The sequence below is a fragment of the Paroedura picta genome, chromosome 3, assembly GCF_049243985.1.
Source record: "Paroedura picta isolate Pp20150507F chromosome 3, Ppicta_v3.0, whole genome shotgun sequence".
Taxonomy (NCBI): Eukaryota; Metazoa; Chordata; class Lepidosauria; order Squamata; family Gekkonidae; genus Paroedura; species Paroedura picta.
In genome coordinates this window covers 126,735,337-126,757,289 of record NC_135371.1, presented here as the reverse complement: position 1 = coordinate 126,757,289, position 21,953 = coordinate 126,735,337, and the positions used below count along the sequence as shown (strand labels likewise).

Below are 21,953 nucleotides of genomic sequence, written 5' to 3'. Positions count from 1 at the left end.
CTATATTATCAAGAAAACTATCGTGAGATAATCAGGACATTCTGCTATGTATTAAAACAGTGTTTACTCATTTCAATAAACCATGTTACTTGGGTGGCTCAGTCAGTGAGGGAACAGAATTTTGTGGGGAGGGAAAATCTGCCTCTGAGGAAGGAGATGGACAGGATCATCATAGAGACTAAAAGCCCTACCAGGTTTAATGGGGATTCAATACCATCATCTGCTGGTAAAAAGTGGGTGCCCAAACAACATGCAAGCAAAACTCGTTGCATGCCAGAAGTAGCCAGGCAAAAACATAGATGCACAGACTGTTGGAGGAATGGGGCTGCAGTGGTGAAGGATGATCTGACATTGTGTCCCCTTTGGTTCTGGGGAAAGGGCAAGAAGAACGTAGAATTACACTAGGTGTAAGACCATATCACAATAGTTCTGGGAACGCAGTTTTCAGAATGCATTACTACAACCACTGAAAAACTCTGCATTCCTTACAGCTAGTTTGTTCTTCTGTAATACCACTACTAAACAGTACATCATACAACAAGCTGAAGAATTTCTACTATACTGGCAACATGTCAGAAGCCCATTTCTATAAGCATTTAGAATAAATCCAACACTCTCCACATGGCTTCTGCTGTCCCCATTGAAGCCAATCCCCCCCCCCCGCGGAAAGCTGCAACATCTCCTGGACAGCTGAAACATGAGGCTTCAAAAAGTCTTGCTATTTCCTCTGTCCCAATAGATCTGTATCCTCAACTGAAACCACTGCAACCAAAAAACACATGTCCACTTTGACATCAGAGCAGGAAAGCAACAAGCCATCCATGGCAGGAACACCTAAACCTAACCCCTAGCAGGGGTAGTATGCTACTTGCAGCCAAAAGCAATTGCAGGGATGTAAAAGTCAGTAATGGAGGGCCTCATGGCTTCAAAACCATGTCTTATATTGGAAACACATGTTCCTGGAAGAAGGGGAATAAACCAAGCAGACTTCTAGGCACCAATAGCCGTGCAAACAGCAGGGAGAGAGGCAAGCTGCAGGGCACCATTAGGAGGACTCTGTCAGGAAACTTAATGTTTCAGTGGCTATGTAGGAAAGTTCCCAGGGAGGACAGTCTATGGAATAGGTCCTTTACTTGATGTTCTGGGATTAGTACCTAAGCACACAGTCCTAACAGAAAATCATGTGTGTGCTCATGGGTAGTGTCTGCCTGTATACTGCAGCTTTAGAGACAAGGGCTAAGAGTAATGGGTTCAAATTATGGGAAAGGAGGTTCCACTTAAATATTAGAAGGTATTTTCTGATGGTGAGGACTGTTTGTAAATAGAATATGCTGCCTCGGAGGGTGGTGGGATCTCCTTTGTTGGAAGTTTTCAGGAAGAAATTGGAAGAGCACCTGTCAGGAGTGTGTGATCTTTAAGTCCCCAAGAAGGTAGGGACTGGATGGCCCACTGGGGTATCCTCCAGCTCTGTGTGATTCTGAAAAATGGAAGGCAAGAGAAGTCCTTGTTTGGGAAAATGCAGCACTAGGGAGGGCCATTCAGACAGCTTCCAGGATACAAAAATTTCAGCCAGTAGTAGACACACATCCAGAATATAGGGCACAACATCTGTTTAACTCTTGCACGACAAAGGATGAAATGGTCAAGAATGAGCATACATACGAGTGACCAGTAGCAGGGATGAAGTATATGCAACAGTGGACCCTGGTGTCTGGTATCCGCTTCTTCCGGTTAATATTGAGCTCCTCCTGGAGGTATTTCTCATACTGGTCATTGATGAACTTCATAATGGGTTGCCAACTGTGCAGGAAAAAAAAATGCTTGTTAAAGAAACCAAATCTGAGCAGCACACTTCAATGTGTCCTAGAAAAGGAATGTGATCCTCAATTCTAACCCACTCAAACCATTCTGAGTTAATTCTAAGTGGATCTCATTTCTGCCCCAATGTGGCATGTTCTATATATTTTCCCAATGCAGGATGAAATCCATTCACAACATATGATGTTATATGAACATGGTGAGATCTCTCTGATCTGTCCAAAACAAAAGGAGAAAATATCCTGACCCAAATCGAAGTCAAAATAAGGGAAATGGATTTAAGCCTCTATAGGGTAGAACACATTTTTAAAATTTAGTACTAATATTTATTAAAGTTAAAAACTCAATAAAATACATGCATACATGCATCCCAATGTCTCCATTTAGTCCTAAATTTTAAAATTGTGTTCTACCCTACAGAGGCTCTCTCTGATGTGACCTTCCAGAAATAGAGCTGAGCTCATGGGAATACTCAGGAACTGCACCATTCCCACGTCACAGTCTGCATCTTGTTGCCATGGCAGTTGTTCAGGAAAGAGTAGGCATATGACTCTCCTCATTCATGGAGAACTGAGAGAAGCTAGAAGATACACAGACATAATTTTTGAAGATCAGGTGACAGTTTCACACTCACTCTTTTGTTTCAAAACCTTTCCTAAATTTTCTGTTTACCTTGTTCATATCTACAACATAATAGACCGAGGCTTTAAAATAGGTATGGCAGCCTCCTGTGGCACAAAGTGGTAAGCAGTAGAAATGCTGTCTGAAGTTGTCTGCCCATGAGGCTGGGAGTTCAATCCCAGAAGCTGGCTCAAGGTTGACTCAGCCTTCCATCCTTCCGAGGTCGGTAAATGAGTACCCGGCTTACTGGGGGGTAAACGGTAATGACTGGGGAAGGCACTGGCAAACCACCCCGTATTGAGTCTGCCAAGAAAACGCTAGAGGGCTTCACCCCAAGGGTCAGGCATGACCCAGTGTTGCACAGGGGATACCTTTACCTTTAGTCAAACTGCGGCCCTCCAGATAGATGTCCATGGACTACAATTCCCAATGGTATTCCCAATATACTTCTGCTCCACATGTTCTTCTCTACAGGCACTGCAGAGGCCATCCTTCACTGTAGAACACATTTCCTCTGGTGCTAGGTACTTCTGCTTGTGCTACACTGATGCTTTTCCAGCAGCCCTAAACTGTCTAACACAAGAAGGCTCCCCACAGCATCTGGAACTGCTCGGTGAGTGGTATCATATTTTGCTAAGCCCTTAGTGGGCGGAGAGTGGGTGGGGCCAGTCCGGGTGAGGAGCCAATTGGAAGGCACTTTGCGCCTTCCGACTGGCCCCTCACCAGGACGGACAGCAGTTCTGGCCTTCCGATTGGGCCCACAAAGCGCCTTCCGATTGGGCCCTCACCAGCAACAGCTAGAGCTCTGCCCAGAAGCCAGAATGACCACCATAAGTAGGCAGTCTGGCTGCTGGGCTCGCCGCTGGGGAGGGGGCTGGGGATGGCTTCCCTGGGGCCCTCTGAGCAGGCCCCCGGGGAAGCCACAATGTTGGTGGGAAGGGGGGGCACCCGAGGAAGGCTTCCCCAGGATGGCTGCGCTGGCTTAGGGGCGGGCTTTGAATCTAGTATATCATGAAATGCACATGGAAATGCACATGGATGCAAAGTACAGGATTCAGCCTATATATAGTTCAGCTTGGTGCCTTCCGATTGCACCTGCATCACCTACCTCCTAAGCCTCCTGGCAGCAGGGAGAGTTGGGGGGGGGGGGCATCCAGCCCAGCTCACCCCCTGGCCCTCCCTGCTCTGCAGGAGCAAGAGTGGAAGGCAAAAGGGCAGCAGGGCATCTGCAGAGCACAGCAGCCTAGCTGGCAAGCTCAGCCATCTTGCTCTGCAGGGGCCCTTACAACCTCCAGCATCCGGTCCTTCTATGGCGCATTTTAAAAATGAGCTTTGCTACTACAATGATATAATTCAATAATCAATAAGACAGGACCAACAATTCTGTACCTCTTGGCTGATAACCTTGAATCACATTAAAACAGGACCAAACATGTTTCAGCCTTCAAGGTTGGTCAAATTATTGCATACATGCATACTTTGACATATAAACATGTGTTAATTCTAAGGCACCTTAGAATTAGGTTATTAGGCATTGCAAATATTTTGCGTGGCAAAAGAATTAGGTTGCATGAAAAGTTTTGTTTTGGAGTCTTTGTTAGCGCTGTAAATCCCCTTGAAACATAAGCATTTTTCTGTTCAGTATCCACCGTCATGTTGTTGGGAAAACTGAATAATCTGACCTCCCCTTATCCTGCTGGACAGACTTCTTATCAAAGCAACAGCGGGACTCAATCAACTATTTTGCATAGAAGCTGTACTCTCACAGCTTATAAAGATTATATCCTTCCCCCAGCTTTTGTAGCTCAGAGTTCTTCCTTGAATAACTCACCCCAAAACAAAGACTGGTTTGTACTAGAGAGTCATCAAATGATGATGGTGGAGGTGCTCTTAATCCTTGTCTGCTCTGATGTAGCCTGCTGGAACATCTCCTGAATCACTCAACCATTCCCCTCCACAGCCTTTCCATCACACTGGCCCTTGTACACTTTTCCTTTTCATAGCCACTCACCAGTTTTCATTGTTGATGTGGTCTCCAAAACCTGGGGTGTCAATAACTGTGAGTTTCATACGAACTCCTTTTTCCTCAATATCTGAAAGAGAAGATGAAGAATAAATTCAAGACCTGGATGCCATAGACAACGGAGGAAACAGGAATGTAGTAATTGATGTTCATCAAGTATCTTCTCTGCAGATACACATGAGGACTACACTTAGCAAGCCTGCCATCAGAAAAATGTTATAGCTAAAAGTATCCAGGGTCAAGCACCAGAGTCAAGATTTTTCTTACTAACCAGGGGCCACATGCTCCTGTCCAGTAGTGCCCCCTAACCTCTGTATCTCTAGCTCAGCCAAAGACAAACATGCAGCAGTGCAGGAGGGAGAGGATGTGTGCTTGCATGGAAGATACTTGATGAAGTACAGTTACAGGTAAGTGCAATCATGTTTTCATTATTGATCTTCTGTCCCACATAGGAATTCTAGCAAGCTACTCACCTGGTGATGGGTCACACTCCTTTAATTGAAAAGTAAGTGCAGAACTGCCTTTTCTTTCACTTGAACTTCCCTTCTTGTCTGCAAGCCCATGGTATAATGATGTATGAAGGTGTCAACTGAAGAACAAGTCACAGCCTACCAAATCTCAGTTAATGACACTCCATCACAGAAAACTTTGCAAGAAGCTATAGGTCTCACAGAATAAGCCCACACTCTAATCCAGCCCTGCTATAACATATCCAAGAAGACTGCATATTGCCTTATGCTTCTCACAGGGCTTTACACTCTGCAGGTACTAATTTGTTGGCGATTTCTAGCCCATGGGAGGTTCACCTGCCCTGGGCCAGGTCCTTTTCAGTCCTGGCCCTGACCTGATGGAATAAGCTCCTGGAAGGGCTGAGGGCACTGTAGGAACTTTCACGGTTCTGCAGGCCTATAAGATGGAACTCTTCCACCAGGTCTTCCGTTCAGGCCAGGGCACAGAAGATCTAGGGGTCCCTCCACATGTAAGATCAGCTACTATTATTAATCAGAATGACTGGCACCCTGGGATTTTTTCCTGAGGCACTTGGATGGGGAGGAGTGGGCCTTTTTCTTCACCACTGGACTATGGTTGGTTTTAATGTTTTTAACAATGTGGGATTTTATATTTTTATTATTTTAATCCATTGTGAGACTGTTCCCAGTAGGGGTGGAAAATAAATCTAAATAATAAATAAATAAATATGTTTAACAATAGATACAACCCACCAAGAAAACATTTAAAAGGAAGCTCCCTTGCCTCTATTGGGACCCATCAAACAAATAAAAATAGTATTTTACCCTTGCAGAACTCTAGAGCCCCTAAAAAAAAAGGTAAAAAAAAAAGGTTAAAAAAAAAAACCAAGGCACTCCTAACTTCCAGGGAATGCAAGAGTCATTTGCTCTTTGACTCAGTTGTGGGAAAGGAAACATGGACCCTAGAAATTACCTTAGGAAGAAATCTGAGTCTGGGATGTAACACCACCCTCTCAGGGGAAAACTTCAAAAATGGAGGATCCATCAGAAGAGTTACGAACTCACTAATTCTAACAAAAGTGATGGCTACCAAATAAACAAGTTTTAATTGAAAGATTAGCTAAGGGACATTGAAGATACTTTGGAAGGCTTATGCATTAAAGGTAAGTGAAAGGGACAATTCTTCAAAATGGACACTCCAATATAAGAGAGAAACTTACAAGGTAAAAACAATCTCATGTTCAGGAATCCCAGATCTGTCTGTAGATAGAAAAATCTATGCCACTGGGCATACAAATCTACCCTGTATCAGGATAAGAACCAAGTCTATAAGGACTTCATGTGTAAAGCGGCAAATTACAGAATTGCCACTATTCATGTCATATAACCCAGAAGGTGAAATATATCCTGAATTGATTGGAATTAGTTCAAAGTAAATTGGTTAGTCAGTAAAGGCAAAATTTTTAGCAAAGGTTTTTAGAATGAATTCCTTGTTTTTAACAAAATTGAGTAACTCTGTCTGATTCTTATAATTGTACTATTTTGTGTTTCCATACCTGTATTGTGTTTTATGCCAATAAAGGCTTTTGTTGTTGTTGTTGTTGTTGTTAAGACATAGTTCCTATTCTATCTAAAGGGAGAAGTCCCTTCCCTACTTCAGGACAAAACTAAATGGGATTTTTCCCAGTTGACAAGAAATTCCAATCTTTGGCCAGTCTCAAAAAACAGGTAACAATGTCTTATTAATTGGTCACTGCATTCTGCCACAAACAAGTCATCCAAATATGTGATGACCCTGCAAACATAGGTGAGCAATAACATTTTGAGAATGCTCTGGGGCCCATGGAGAGCCCAAATGGGAGAACTGAATACTGAAAACCCTGAATTCCACACACAAATCATAGGAACTTTCAATACTGAGGGTGGATAGAGATAGGGAAGTAAGCATCTTTCAGATCAACAACAACAAAACAATACTTGGGCTTTAATAATTGTAAAATTGAAGTAACAGCAACCATACAAAACTTTGAACCATGTAAGAAAATATATGAGATCTCTAAGATCCAAAATGGGCTAACCCCCCCCCCAACCTTTCTGATCAACCAAGAACATTCTAGAAAAGAGCCCTTTTGAGAATTAACACTTCTTCCACTGTACCCTTCTCTGTAAGTAGATGCTGCTTAGTTTGAAGCCTTCAACTGAAAAAAAACATGGAGGTGTCTCCTTAAACTCCAATCTATAACTGATCTGACTACATCCAAGAGAGCAATAATCTGAACTGATGGCCTCTGAAGCAGAAGCTAACTGGGCTAACTGTCCCCAAACTTAACAAGAACAGGGTTTACCTCTAATCAGAACACCAACTTCTGAGAAGTTGTTTCTGTTGTAGAGGTGGTTGGTGCATTGGTGTAGAATGACTCTAGCAGCCCTGTGCTTAGAATACCCTTTGGGTGGTTAGAGGTTTTGAGAGAGAACACTGGAAACCTTGAGAGTTGGCATATTAATAGTCCCTCTGGTAGGTCTGATGGGGAAATGATCAGTGTGAATACTGACACGAATCAGGCTGGGAAGATTTCATCATCTGCTTATTTTTCTTAATAAAGGAGAGTGTCTCATCAGTCTTCTCTGAAAACAGTGTGGACCCTTCAAAAGGTAAGTCCTCTGTTTAGTACTTGATCTCCAGAAGAAGAATTACTGACTGCAACCAGGTGTCTGAGTAAAATCAATTCACAATGGCATGAAGTGCAGAATCCACATGATGCCTCCCAGGGTTGATCTGCTGTTTAGACAGTTTCATGGCCTTAGCCTTTAGAACCCTCATGAGAGGTTGCTTATCCTGAGGAAGGAGCTCCAGGAATAGAATCATTCTCTTTCAGAGAAACAACATGTAGCTTGTTGTGATGGTCTCATAATTAACAATTTGAAAGCTCTAGGGAGAAGACAAACATAGCTTTTAACACAAGTCTTCCAACTTCCTTCCCTCTCTGCCAGTGGGAGCAGTGGGAACCCTGCCAACTATGGGCTGCATTCCTTCTGTAGCCAATGAAGATGGTTCTGTCTTGATGCTATAGAAGTGCTCAACCCTTCTAGAAGTGGTTGAACTGATGTAGGCTTATATCAGATTTCTTGTGAGAGGTCCTCCTATGAAAGGTCCTCTACCCTAGACTCTACAGGACTCAAAAAGCAGATTCCCATGGAGCCAGAGTACAGGTGTCTCAAGATCTTTATCTTTGGGTTTGTGCTCTCTAGTGACAATTTCAATCTCCAAGGATTATGAATCATGCGGTATCAGTTCTCCCACTGTCTCATCTGGGCTCGGATCCAATGCCATACTGGAGCTAATGGACTCAACTGAAGGTTCCTCTCCCCTAACAGGCATGGCTGAACAGTGTCTATAGAACATCAATGCTGATGATGGGTACAAAGTACAATGGTAGAAACTTGAATCCCTGGGCCAGGCAATATTGTCTAGAGCAGTGGTCCCCAACCTTTCCGAGGCTGGGGACCGGCAGGGTATCGGGCCGCGCCCGTGCGGGCCACGCCCGCGGATCGGGCCGCGCCCGCGGGCCGCGCCCACGGATCGGGCCGCGCCCACGCCGCACCCGAGCCGCGCCCACGAGCCGCGCCCGGGCCGCGCCCACGGATCGGGCCGCGCTCGCGGATCGGGCCGAGCGGGCGTGGCCCGCACAGGCGCGGCCCGGCCCTGATTCCCTCTCCCCGCCTCCCGCAGTAAAGAAGATTCCCGGGCCGCAAGCTTGCGGCCTGGGAAGTTTTTTACTGCGGGGGCGGGGCGGGGAGAGGGAGCCGCGGCCCGGTGCCATGGCCTTTGCGGCCCGGCACCGGGCCGCGGCCCGCAGGTTGGGGACCACTGGTCTAGAGGCATTGAATACAGGTACAATGGCCATCACATCGGCAACTGAGGCTATAAGCAGAGAACTGGTGGCTTGTGCTCCAGTTCAAAGCTGTATTGGACTGTATCTGATGGAAGCTGCAATTCAATTTCACCCTCCAAAATGGAAAATGGGAGAGATCTCAGATTTAGAGAGGGAGTCCTCAATCTGTCAAGGAACAACTGTGTCAGTTCTGTGGTACAGATCGAAACCCACTGTTCTGAAGCATTCTTGTGTTTCTCCTTAACCTTCATCTTTTTGACTGGTGGTTCACACAAAGCCCACAGATTTAGAAGAGAGAGTGATGAAATTAAAGGAGAGTGTGAACATGAGTGAACCCATTTGAATACGGAACCAGGAGGTGGAGGTGAACATGCTGATTCTGAGGAGGTTACAATAGAAGATTTTTCCTGAGTCAATTTAGCCATGAGATCTGAGGCTTTAAAGGCCTTCTCCCACATGGGGAAATTATGCTCTTCACCCAGACAGAAGAGATATAAATCATGACCATTTGTTTGTGTCATTTTAGCACTGCAATGGGTATACTTCTTGAAATGTACCTTTTGAGTCATAATGGATGTCACCAGATGAAATTAGGAAATTCACAAAGACCAATGTATTCCTTTAGTGGCAAAAGAGGGTAGGGGCACTGCTGGGGAACACATAGTCACTGGGCGGCAACAAAGATCTTTGCTCTGATACACAACACCCCCAGTGGCTTTTTGCTGTGAAGACCTTTCTGATGGCAGGACTGCTCCTGCGCAGTCCTCATGTGGGACCACGCAGAATATTAATGATAAAAAACCCTTCTGTGCACATTCCTATTCACCTGAAAAGGTCCTTGGAACCCAGAGACCTTAAAATGCTTCAGAAACCATTTTTTTTAAGGGTCAAGGAAAGGAAAGGATTTTCTTAGGTCCCATTCCCATCTCTCTGGACTCTCCCTCTCCCCCAACAAGACATTTTCTTGATCTCTTGCCAAGGGCTTACCATGTGTGATGGACTTGATTTCAATTGTCTTGGGGATACGCTCTTCAGAAGTTGGTTGCACAGATTTACGGCTGATTTTTGATTTGAAGAGGGTGTTGATTAGGGTTGACTTCCCTAGACCACTTTGACCTGAAAAGCAACAGGATGCACAGATAAGAAAACTCATCTGTTTCACTACTAACAGACCATATCTAGTCTAATAGTCTATTGAACTAGATTTAAACTGTATTATGATACCATTTGATTATGCACAGTAAGTGTACCATATCTTATCCAATGATAACATTAATGTTGTCTCACATGCCTTATCACAAAACTAAGTCATACAAGATTTTATTTCTAGTGCTGCTATGATGATTTTGCTGTCCCTTCGTCTTCTTTTTGGCTGAGCAGCCCCTTTTCCTTTTCTTTTTTCTTTGCTGTCCCACTCAGTCATTTCAATTTATATTGGTAAAACCTGACTCAGCCTAGGGAACTGAGGGCAGAGACTAAAGTCCTTACATCCTGGTTTGATAATGGCATATGAGAGGCTGATGGTAGTTCACAAATTTTATTTAACTCTGAGGGGAAATGAACAGGTATAGTTCTTATGAGATTAACCGGCAACAGGAATGAGGCAACTTTGAATAAAAACAGATAATCTGTCACAAACAAGTAACTGTTTCTGGTACACAGACAGGTCTTTAAAACCTGATGGAAGATTTCTTGGCAGTTTTTGCTTACATGTGATACTTCTTGGTATCAGATATTAAAACTTGGTGAAGACAAGAACGTTCAAACAAGTTCCCCAATTTTTCCTCAACAAACAAAAAGGAAGACCCTTTTATGTTTTATTGTCTTTTTGAAGGTTGCTAGCTTTAAGGGCATACGATCTGGTGTTATGCAACATTGTTTGCAACCTTTGCTTAAAACATGTGGACTCTTTTCAAGAGGTTCATCCCAATTTTCTTAGACCAAAATGGCAGAAACTTTCCATCTTGCTGGACTCAGCATCTGTTTTTATCTGGTATGCTTCCCTACCTTAAAGGAGCTCAAAACTGCTTCTTCTGGGAGATAAGTTAGGCTACCAGTGAGTTGCCTATACCAGTAACTTAACAGGGAATATGCATCTCACATTCAAAACAAACAAAGATTTTGACAATCATAAAATGAAATTTCCTAGTATTAGCTGTATATGTTTTATGACATACCTATATGTTGTTCTAAAAATACTGAAAAACATTGAAAGGAATACAGCACAGTTATACAATGTACTGAAATACCTTCTCAGTCAAAATAAAAAAAAACTGTCCCTATCCTCAAGACTTTAAATTATCTTCCATCTTAATTTACATTTTTGTTACAGGGTCCTTTTTCCTTCTTCTAATCACTAGATTCCAAATGTAGTTATTTCCAGAGCAAGTGCGCTTGAATGAGGGCACACACACTAAGTACTAATACATCTGAAAGGTATGTCAGGATTTTTCAGTAGGCATTGAATAATGGATATACAACTAATCAGGATTAAGCTAAAAACTTAATTATAGGATCATAAAGATAGCAGCTTGTAAGCCATGACTTCTATGGGTACTAAAAAATTCCAGCTCTTCAAGATAGCAAACTATTACTTTTTAGAGGCATGTAGCCATTGTCCCAAAGTAATTTAAATTCAAATAAACCAAAGATTCAAGTTAAGAAATAAATGATTCTCTTGATTAGGCAAAAGCAGTTGCAGGGAAGCATCATAGTGGTTAGTCATACTCAGAATTCAGGAAATAGGTGCATGGTTTACAGACATCCTATCTCTCAGAAGAGGAAGACAATTACTTTTAATACCCAAACTGAAGGGTTTTGTTTGCCTAAAACAAAGCTACTAGTTCCTTCCAGTTTCCACTCGTGGCTTAAGAGAACCAGAAAAATCCATATCTCAACTAACCACATCCAGCAGGATGATAGGTGGCAGAGGCTGGACATGAACTTCTAATATGTTACTCTGGCTGAAATGGCTAATTTAGCCAGGAAGGAAGGACTGACTGGCTGCTTCTATTATCCTATGCAGTGTGGTATAGTGGTTAGAACATCCAAACAGGATCTGAGACACTAAGGTAAAATCCATACCCTGCTAAGGAGCTTGGCCTGGTCACTGTCACAGTATAATTTACCTCATAGAGTTGTGATAATAAAATGGGGGGGGGGGAATAATGTATGCTGCCCTGAACTCATTGAAGAAAAGATGGATAGTATTTCATTTTCTCCACTCCCCCTCCAAATATCTTAATTTAAAGCAAGGGGGGAGGCTCCAAGGTGAGTGCTGGAATAATCAACCACCCAGTGAAATTGTACTGCCCATATGATGTGAAAGTTTACTGGTCACCAATGAAAGACCTTTCAAGATCTTTTTCACAGCACGCATTAAATCACAGAACGGAAGAAATATGAAAACCATGATGAGGGAGGGGAAAGCACCCCAAGACTACATAAACATCTGGTTTAGTTTACAGATGATGATATGTATGAGGATATTTATGCCAAACTTTAGCTGACTATGCAAAGTCCAAGTTTTTACCTAACAGGTAAGAGAAAAGGAAACAGTCCAGAATTGCTAGACTGGTTTCAGTGGGGAGCTGACAGGAAGTGAAGGAGACATGAGATTCATGAATTGGAAGATTTATGGAGAGGGGTTCAAACAGCCTGTTTCCCAGAATGTGTGAGTCCTTATTGTAGAATTGCTATTCAGACAGGATGCAAGGCAAAGTAACATCTTGCTAGAAATCATAAAAGGTGGCCTAATCTTAAGAAGTATATCCCGCCGCTCCCATACAAGGGCTTACAGCGGGTCACAAGGTCCTCTTAGGGTTGTGCACAGCAGCATTGGAAGCGGCCATTCCAGGCTGATGCAGCCAGTGCCACGCCACGGGGGGGGGGGGAGGCACAGGCGCTGGTGTATCAGTCGGCGCACACACGCAGGCGTGGAGCTCCATGCCTGTGTATGTGCACCGAGTTGTACACCAGGGCCTCCCCCCCTGTGGCATGGCACTGGCTTCGTAGGCCTGGAATGGCTGCTTCTGATGCTGCTGTGCACAACCCTAAGAGGACCTTGTGACCCGCCGTGAGCCCTTGTATGGGAGTGGCGGGATATAAATCAAATAAATAATAAAAATAAATAAATCATTCAGAAATATCGATCAAGATAAACCACAGCACATGGATGGGTCCAAGTAGTCCATATTCACTTTTTAATCTATCTTGACTGTGCAAAGCAAGATGTTTCAACCAAGTAAAAGGAAAAGCATAAGTTCATCTCAATAGTATTGCAATACATTAATCCATATGCTGACTCCTGATAACATAGCAGACATAAAGAAGAAAAAAAGAAGTAAAGGTCCAAAGAAATGTTGCCGTTTTAATTCCATAGACATTTCCAAAGATCTACAAATCATCCATTATATTTTATGCTGTCCTCTAAAGAGGAAGTCACCATTATAGCCATACAGAAATACCATAAATTAATTACCCAAAGAACTTTAAACCCAGGTGCCCTCAAGCCCTAGTCAAGCACTCTTAAGCATTATACCACACATGCCCTCAAAATACTTGGTATGCATACAGGCATGCACACACAAAGGACTGATGCCAGTTCAGTCTTCCAGGGCTATATTCCAATTGTCCATGGATAGTTTATGGCTCAGACGAAACAAGGGAAGCAGATCTATTAACGTGTTCCTGGCAGTATTTTCCATCAAGCCACAAAAAGAGGAATGGAAGAATTCTAAAATGAATACCTCACTCCCTAAAAATCTTAAGTCCACGTAAGTTGCAGTACCATTTAAAAAAAACAGAAAACAATTCAAACAAAAGGACTAACAAAATTCAGATATTCATTGGGACAATTAGGTCAGTCGGTAAAACCCTGCAGTTCTTCTTCTAGTAAATAAAAACAAAAGTATCCTCACTTGTTGATCTGCTAAATAAAACCATGCTAAATTTTAAATTTGTTAAAATACTATCTACCCACTAGCTCAAGACATGGGTTAAATAAGCATTAAAGAGGACTGGTACACATCACAGTAAAATGTCAGAACGAGCACGCTGGTATTTTAACAGGACCAAATCACAGAAAGAATGTACATAATAGCAAGCCAATTCTTTACTTGTAAAATGGTTGATTTGGGGCTGGAAGTGAAAAACAGACAAGCAAGACAGCAGCTCCCAATGATGCTCAAGGCTTAATTCAGGCTTGAAAATAACTAAATACCTGGTCACCTTAGGCAAGTAAGCACTGCCTTCAGACAAGACAGACCTGTATGTGTTCAGTTGGCCCTATCATGCAGGAAGTGGCAGACAGGACTACTAGTCTCTTTCCTGGATGGGATGAGGAGAAACTGTTACATGCATTGACTCCTCCAGGATGTCCATTCACTCTGAAAGCTGCATGATGGCCTGGTCTCTCCCTCAACTCCAGGAAAGACATGCTGCCTCACAGTCATACAATACTGTAGAGCTCCATTTTGAAGGATGTGCCATGGCTGACTGGGCTTCTCTATCTGGCAGGAATTGAATGCCAGTTCATTTCCAGTCTTCAGGGCAATGGAAGCTTCCCATGAGTAGAGATTTTCTCATTCATCCAGATTTAATAACTTCCTGTGGAAGTTGTATAGGAGGCATTTCCAGAGAATGTTAGACTTCCTGATTTTCTTTCCCTCGATAATAAACCCTGGTAGTATCTCCATGCATTAGACTGCGACATTTCTAAGTACTAAAATCTCCCAAGCTCTTCATAATAGCCACCAGCCTGTAGCGATCCAATTTCATTTGCAGTCCACTGAGCCACATGATGTTTTGCTACAGCCCCGGCTATAACATTGTTAATGTTAAAGAGGCCACAAACACTGAAAATATTAACATGTTGCAGCCAAAGTGCATGTAGAACAACTAAGGAAAGTGTGAGGGTGAGAGCACTGTCAAAATAAGAGTGGACAGCAGTTATGGATAAGCAGTCATGCCTATCTAGCTGAGGGAGCAGGACAGAGGGGTGCAGATTAATCAGATCCAATTATTATAGTTGGTTGGGAGAATTATGCATGTCGGATTCACATCATGCAAGCTATGTGCAGAGAAGAAGGAATAAAGCATCCTCCCCCCAATGGCACAGAGTGCCAAGGGGAACAAACTTGTTGATGGTACCTGTCATGGGTTTGCATGACACAAAGACCCTACACTGATCAGGAAAACACACTGCACTAAAAATTCAGCACAATGAAGACACAGCATCTGTAAACTTGCTTCTATAATGGGAAAATAAATAACCACCCTACAATGTAATGGCATTTTTATTCACACGTTTGCTTGAGTTGTGTACCTTACTACAAATCTGCCAAGCATTCTTTAATGTGATAGATGTTTCCCTACATATCTCTAAGTCAAGGGTCCACAAATTTTTCTAGCCTGTGGCATGTCTGGAATTCTGACACTGGATAGTGGGCACAACCACAAAATGGCTGTCACAAGAGGCAGAGCCAGCCACAAAATGTTAGGGAGTAAAGGAACTCTAATAGTAACTCCTTAACATCTCAGGCAAAAACTCTGTTTGACATATGAATATATTGTTCAAGAGTATTTTCTTGCTCACTCAGCTTACTTTCATGTAGTGCTGTGGTGGCAGCTGTTCTCAAATAAATGTCTTAACACTCGGCAAAACCAATCAGATCTCCAACGGCCAATCAAAACCCCTGCTGGGCAAAAGCCCCACCTACTTTTTAAAGACATTTGGCAGGCCTCAGAAAAAGTGCCAGAAGGCACCAAGACATCCTGGAGACCCCTACACTAACTGGGACATGACTGTTGAGCTAGAGATAGGGTCTTCTTATAGGAACAGTTTGTCACCCTTGCTCTTTCTTCACAATCTTCAGATTTTTAAATACGAAATGTCTATACATGGCAACGTATTTTAACGCTTGCAGTTTTCATGAGGTAATTTTGATTTAACATTTTCATGAATATATTGGGGGGTTGTTCATTTACTGAGAAACCATACCTTGATTATTTTTTAAAGTTATGTTTGGTTGTGTAGTCTATGATGAGTGGGTGTTTGCACACATGCTTGGTTTTGATTTTAATGTGTAAAGCTAAAATTGGGGAGATGTTTTTGTTTTGTTTTCCAGTAGGCAGCAAACATGCAATATTAAATAGGTGTATATGGATACTATAACGGATGTTTTAATATAATTTCAAGATACCCAAAGACCCTAAATCAATATTCCCAGAAGGTGGGCTGACCTTTTTACTCCAATGGATGGAAGAAGAGATTCAACACCCCAATTCCATCCATTTGGTAATCCGGTCATGCCCTGAGAATATTCCTGACTTTCAACCCTTTGTTCCTGGAACTCCAGTTCTGCCCACTACACTAATTTTGGTAAAGGGGTACAAAATCTTTTATACTTTTCTACTGACTGGTCAAAAATGTTTTTTGTGGGAAAACTGTAAGCTTTGTTCCAGGAAAGGAACTTCCTTTCAGAATCCAGAAATGAGGAAGCCTTGGGTGTAACTCTTTTCCAAGGGATCTATTCTGTAGCTCTTTGTTGGGTTTCTGTAGCTCTTTGGACAAGCTTCAGTAAGCTTTGGAACAAAGGGAGGAACTGTGTCCCCCAACTCTCAGAATATACAAACCTGCACTCCACTACAAATGCAAATCACTAAAAAGAAACTGAGGACTAGTAACCATGGATAATCACAGAACATCATCACCAGTTTTGAAGCACTTTAGCATGCGATTAAGAAATGAGGAAATTCTACCACATCTCTCAAATAGTAAACAGGTCACCTATACTTACCTGCTAGCATCATTCATCCTGGAAACCATCACTAATTCCTGGGTCTCCAATGTCCTAGCTGTCAAGCTACGAATCTCACTGTATTATAGTGCTACTACCATTAGCTAGAGAGACAATTTAATGCAAATGCAGCCCAAAATGCTGCAGCTCATCACATAGTACACTTGATTGGACTTTTACAATTAGAATGCAGGGTGGGCTTCTTCGGCTTGCAGACAGCACTACATGCAGCTGAATCCAAGCCAAGATACTCCTCAACCCTTGTGGGAAAAATAAGGTGGTTATCAGATTGCCCCTTCTGGTGACACTTGGGGCACATGTTTCTTTCCGGACCCACTGCCATTTCCAATACATTCTTAATTAAAGGACACACGAGTTCTGTTTCTTGAAACAGAAGTGACATAAGGAGGCAGCACATAAAACTGACCAGAGATGAAGTTCTGGGCGCACTGTGGAAATTAAAGCCTGATAAGTCTCCAGGTCCAGGTGGCATGCAAGCAAACTTAATTGCACTAGGTGTAGTGGAGCAGTTTCCCTGAGAAGAAATGCTGAAGACTCTGGGATTTTTCAGTTTAAAGAAGATATGACAACGTTTTATAAAATTATACACGGGGTATGGCGTATTGACAAAAATAACTTAAAATACTAGAAGTCAAGGGGATCTGATGAAGCTGATGGGCAGTAAGTTCAGGATGGACAAAAGGAAATACTACTTTACACAGAGAGTGATTAAAATGTGGAATTTGCTGCCGTATGTAGTAAAGGGGAAAGGAATAAACAGATTAGACGGAGTGATGGAGAAGTGTATCAATGGCTACTAGCCATGGTGACAAAGGGGAACTTCCACATTCAGAATCCTCTGAATCTCAGAGCCAAGAGGCAACATCAGGGGAAAGTCTTAGTTTCTATGTCATGTTGGCTGTCCAGAGAAGAACTGGTTGGCCACTGTGTGAGACATGCTAGACCAGATCAACTATTGGTCTTATCCAGCAGGGCTCTTATGTTATTAACCGAGTATGATTGCCAAATGCTGCAATTCTTCTTCTGAACCTCTTTTCCCAACACCATAAAGCTCGGTAATCTGGTAGCAGCTTATTCTGTCATTCAAGATTCCAAAGAAGCCTTGTTTTATACAAACTATGAAACCATTCCCATTGGCAAGCCATCAAGCCAGCCTTAGAATTCACACCAGCTTCTCCTTGGGTCATTTTAATTACAATGTTTTAATCAATGTGTCATTTTCTCCCCCTTCAGCCCATTAGCTTGTGGAAATGTTCCATGATATGGGAAAAAGGAGGGCATTTTCCCTGTGCTATTCTCTAGAACAGAGAGCCTTTTCACTTTAAAATTAAGTCCTTTATGGGTAGGACTGTAGCCAGAAAGCAACGATAGCATGATACTTAGACATCTGACAGAACACAGGATCTCAAACTGTGTATAAAGAAACTTAATGTCAGTGACTTGCCCTACCCATATATTCTTAATTCAGTTCTACAAGCAAGTTCTAGTGGAAGAAATGTAATTAGATGTACTGCTAAGCTGTACAGTTATTCCACCTGAAACAGCTTCCTCTTAAATGCACAAGTTCTTGACCTCTGAAACCCCAGTCAAGCAAAAAAGGGTATGGAAAGTGCATCAACACTTTGACAGCCTCACTATAAGATACCTGCAGTTAAGCTTGGAGGTTTAGTAATATGTTGGAAAGATTTTAAAAATCACAGCACACCACATTCCAAACCTATGTGTTGGTAAATGATTCCCACCACAAGGATGGAAAGAAATAATCCTGCCAGGATAACGTAAGTAGTTATCACACAACTGAATATTACTCCCAAGGAGAAAAGACTCACCAACTACCATTATGTTGAACTCAAACCCTTGCTTCATGGCTTTCCTCCGCATCTGCTCAAGGATGGCATCGATTCCAACGTAACCAAAGTCAGCCATCGGTTTCTCTATCCGCGTTGGTGCGGCTTGCTTCAGGACAGCATCTCGAGGAGCGTCTGTCATGCTGCCCGGGTAGCTGGGAATGGCCTCTGGACCTGCTGGTGGAAAGGGAAATAAGACATGTAGCAATTTGGAATGTTACACTCTTGAGCATCTTAAGGACTCCTATCTTAAATGGAAACCTCCTCAAATAATAATTAGAGGTCCTACCAAGTATGGCATAATGTACTGAAGTCAGGCGAACTGCCTCAAAAGACAGGACTTAATTGTGGTGGTACCTTAACAGCTACTTCCTCACGATTACTATATATGTAGTCAGGCTCCATGTTATAAAAAAGTATTCCCATTGGTGGGATAATTTAGTCATTTCCATTAGTTTTGTTGCTGTTAAATAAATCTTATTTTTAATTTATGCTTTTTATTTGTTGCCAAATTTAAGATTTTTTTAAAAGCATGCTGCTCTTAGCTTCTTTGTTTTTATTGACAAATTGCTTTGAATTCTCATGCACTGTCTTGAGAATCCTATGGATATGATGTAGCTGGTAAACACTTTACATTAAATAAATTCATAAATGTTGAGGGGTTTGAGTTGCATCTTAGTCACTGGGAAAATTATATAACATAGTTTGGGTACCCTAACCTTCTATGCAGGGAATGACATTAGTCCCTTCCCTGATTTGTAGAACTAAGTTTCTATTTTTGAAACAGAAAGGGAGGTTGAAGCCTGGATAAATAAATTAATAAATTTATTTTATTATTTAACTGTTGCTACATAAATCTTAGTTCTCCACTTTGCCTTGTACATACCATGCTTTGCTTATTGGGAACCCTGCCCCGCCCCTACGCATCGCTGCCTGGACTCGCATTTGTGCCAATCTGCCAGAGCATTTGAAACCAATTTATGCACAGTGTTGGGTGAGATGACCTCCAGGTCCTCCACAAGCCTTATGACTTTAAACCTCAATTTGAAAGCACATTGCAATAGACAGTTGGCAATATTCCTGGATTTAAAAAAAAAATCGTAGGTCCAAATAGCCCAGATGTCTTTCAATGATTCCTGACTTAGCATCATTTGCAGAAAGGGAGCACCAAGCAATTTTTTTGTTCTTCCCACCACTAAGAAAGAAAGAATACTTCCATATGGGATTAAACCACATGTCATCAAATAGCAGCCACTAAGTGAAACAAAGGCATGTTTGAAGTCTTATCCATTTCAACCCCACCTGAAATAGGAGAAGATACCCAAAGAAGCAAGGACCCCCAACCTTTGTACTTGATAATGCCAAATATAATGGGCCCCAGAGCATGGCAGACCAGGAGGCATAAAAGCAAAGTTAATGTGGTAGATAAAAATAGGACCCACAAGGTAAGGCCAGAACTTTGGAGTTTCCCCTATCCAGATAGGATGGACATTTTCCCCATTCGGATCTACTGAATCAGGCTCCTGCAAACCTAAAAGTTATTACACTGGATCTGAACCCAGAAGCCTCATGATTTGTATTCTGGTGCCCCTTGTATTACTATTCCAGGCTGCAGAAGGGAGATGGGAGACAGGGTACAGAAATGTTCCCTTCCAACAAATCAGCTTTTGGAGTCATTGATTTGTGACACCATGATTTAGACAAGGGTCTCTACCTTAGTTGCCATTTCAAACACAAAAGGAGTAAATAAAATCAAATAATTGATGTTTCATCTCCAAACTCTCCAGAAAATTATAAGCTGCTGATGGCTAATGAATGCAATTATAGCCCCCTTTCCCATGCTACTTTGGGAAGGCTACTTCTGACATCTCATCTTTTTTGTCTCCATGTTCTCGTTTCAAAACACAACTCATCTTCCACATTTGGCTATTTTAAATGGCTTAGATTAAAGAGAGTCATCTATTACGGCCACTGGAGAGGGAAGGGAAGCTTTGTGCCAAAAATGTGTGCTTTGTGCACAAGATTTCAGTGTGGGGGAGGGGGGAGGTCTGCACGGACGCGGTGACTGATTGCATAGACATACCAGCAGGATTTCCTGTTATGGTGAAGAAGTGTGTCAAAACCTGCCTAGGGTAAGGACACTAGCACTCCTATACAGAATGCTTTGCATTCCTATCAGAATCCTAAACAGAAATTCACTGGATAACAAACACCAGGCTTCAGGTACAGAACAGATTTCTAAGGCCTAATGAAAACAATGATTTGCCATCACTGCCCTCCAAAAGCACACTGAATTAAGAGATCTGCTTACAGTCTCCCCTCAGGGGAGCACACATAGGGGTTGCTGTCAGTGTGGAGGAGGCAGTGCATGAGGCCTTGGTTCCCTAGCAGTCAGTTGCTCTACAAGTAGCTTATTCCACTTCTTGCAACAGGAAAACCTATATTTGCCATGCTGCTTGGTTAGCAGAGGCTCATCTCTGGGGAGCAGCTACTACAGTGGTTTCAAGGCAGCTGGTAGGGGTGGCTGAATATCCACAGGCTTCTCTCATCATCTGTTCCACAATTAGGAGCTGGCCTTTCTAACACTTTAGCCCTGTTTCTCAGTTATTTTTCACCTATTCATACAGTGCAATCAGCAGAGTTTCATACATCCCAGTCTCAGCCCAACTGCAACACTACTTCCCCCCTTCCCAGCAGACCAATTGTCTCTGCACACAGTTTAGCAGCCAATTGTATAACGAGTGAGCAAATCTGTCAACCAGTTATTATAAACCAGGCCCTTTTAAAGATCTTACCATTTGTTAGCAAAGTCCACCCCTACAGCCACTATTTCATGCATGCACATTTACCCACAGCTTCAGAGAAGGCATACTCTCCCCCCACATTCCATTAAATTATCTGACCCAACCATCCATCATCTTGGGTAGACCCATAACTCTGTTTGCATTCGCTATGCAAAAGCAACTGACTCTACGAGACAAGGAAATGAAGCTCCTCCATCACAGCTACTGCACAGCTGTTTAAAAGCCAAATGAAACAGACAGTGATCAAGCAAAGATATCAGACACTTGGCTCATGGGTGATCATAGCTGTCAAACTTTTTTTTTTTTTGCCTATTCCTTGCTATGAAGTTCATGGCATCTCAAAGAGAAGGTGGGAACATTCTATCTCCACCATGCCCAGAAGGCACTCCTTACTCTTCTTTGGCACTTGGGTCAAACTAGAGATTGTTGGTCTTCTGTGGCACAGTTCTACAACTCATAGATTGAGTGCACTTAAGTCCCATGCATACAGGGCTTACAGTTATTTGTAGGTTGCATCACTTATAGATTTTGTGGTGCCTTAGATCTCTATCTGTTGCGTAGAGAGTCCTGCAGTGAGTGAGAGAGAAATGTACTACATTTTTTCCACTGGACATTAAAATGTACATTTCTCTCTCCACAAAGGACCTGCAATCTCTA

At 42.5% G+C, this 21,953-nt stretch overlaps 1 protein-coding gene across 8 annotated transcripts in view; it reads right to left on the bottom strand.

Annotated features, from left to right (window-relative positions):
• Positions 1-21,953, bottom strand: part of SEPTIN9 (septin 9) — a 300,995-nt gene that overhangs the window by 20,344 nt on the left and 258,698 nt on the right. For 6 of the 8 annotated variants that reach the window (XM_077327632.1, XM_077327636.1, XM_077327637.1 and 3 more), the window contains 4 exons: positions 18,475-18,669; positions 9,813-9,941; positions 4,451-4,532; positions 1,663-1,800 (listed from right to left, as the gene is read on the bottom strand). In XM_077327632.1, coding sequence (XP_077183747.1) covers positions 1,663-1,800; positions 4,451-4,532; positions 9,813-9,941; positions 18,475-18,669 — 544 coding nt within the window. The remainder of the gene's footprint in view (positions 1-1,662; positions 1,801-4,450; positions 4,533-9,812; positions 9,942-18,474; positions 18,670-21,953) is intronic. The other 2 variants (XM_077327634.1, XM_077327638.1) reach the window with 1 other exon arrangement.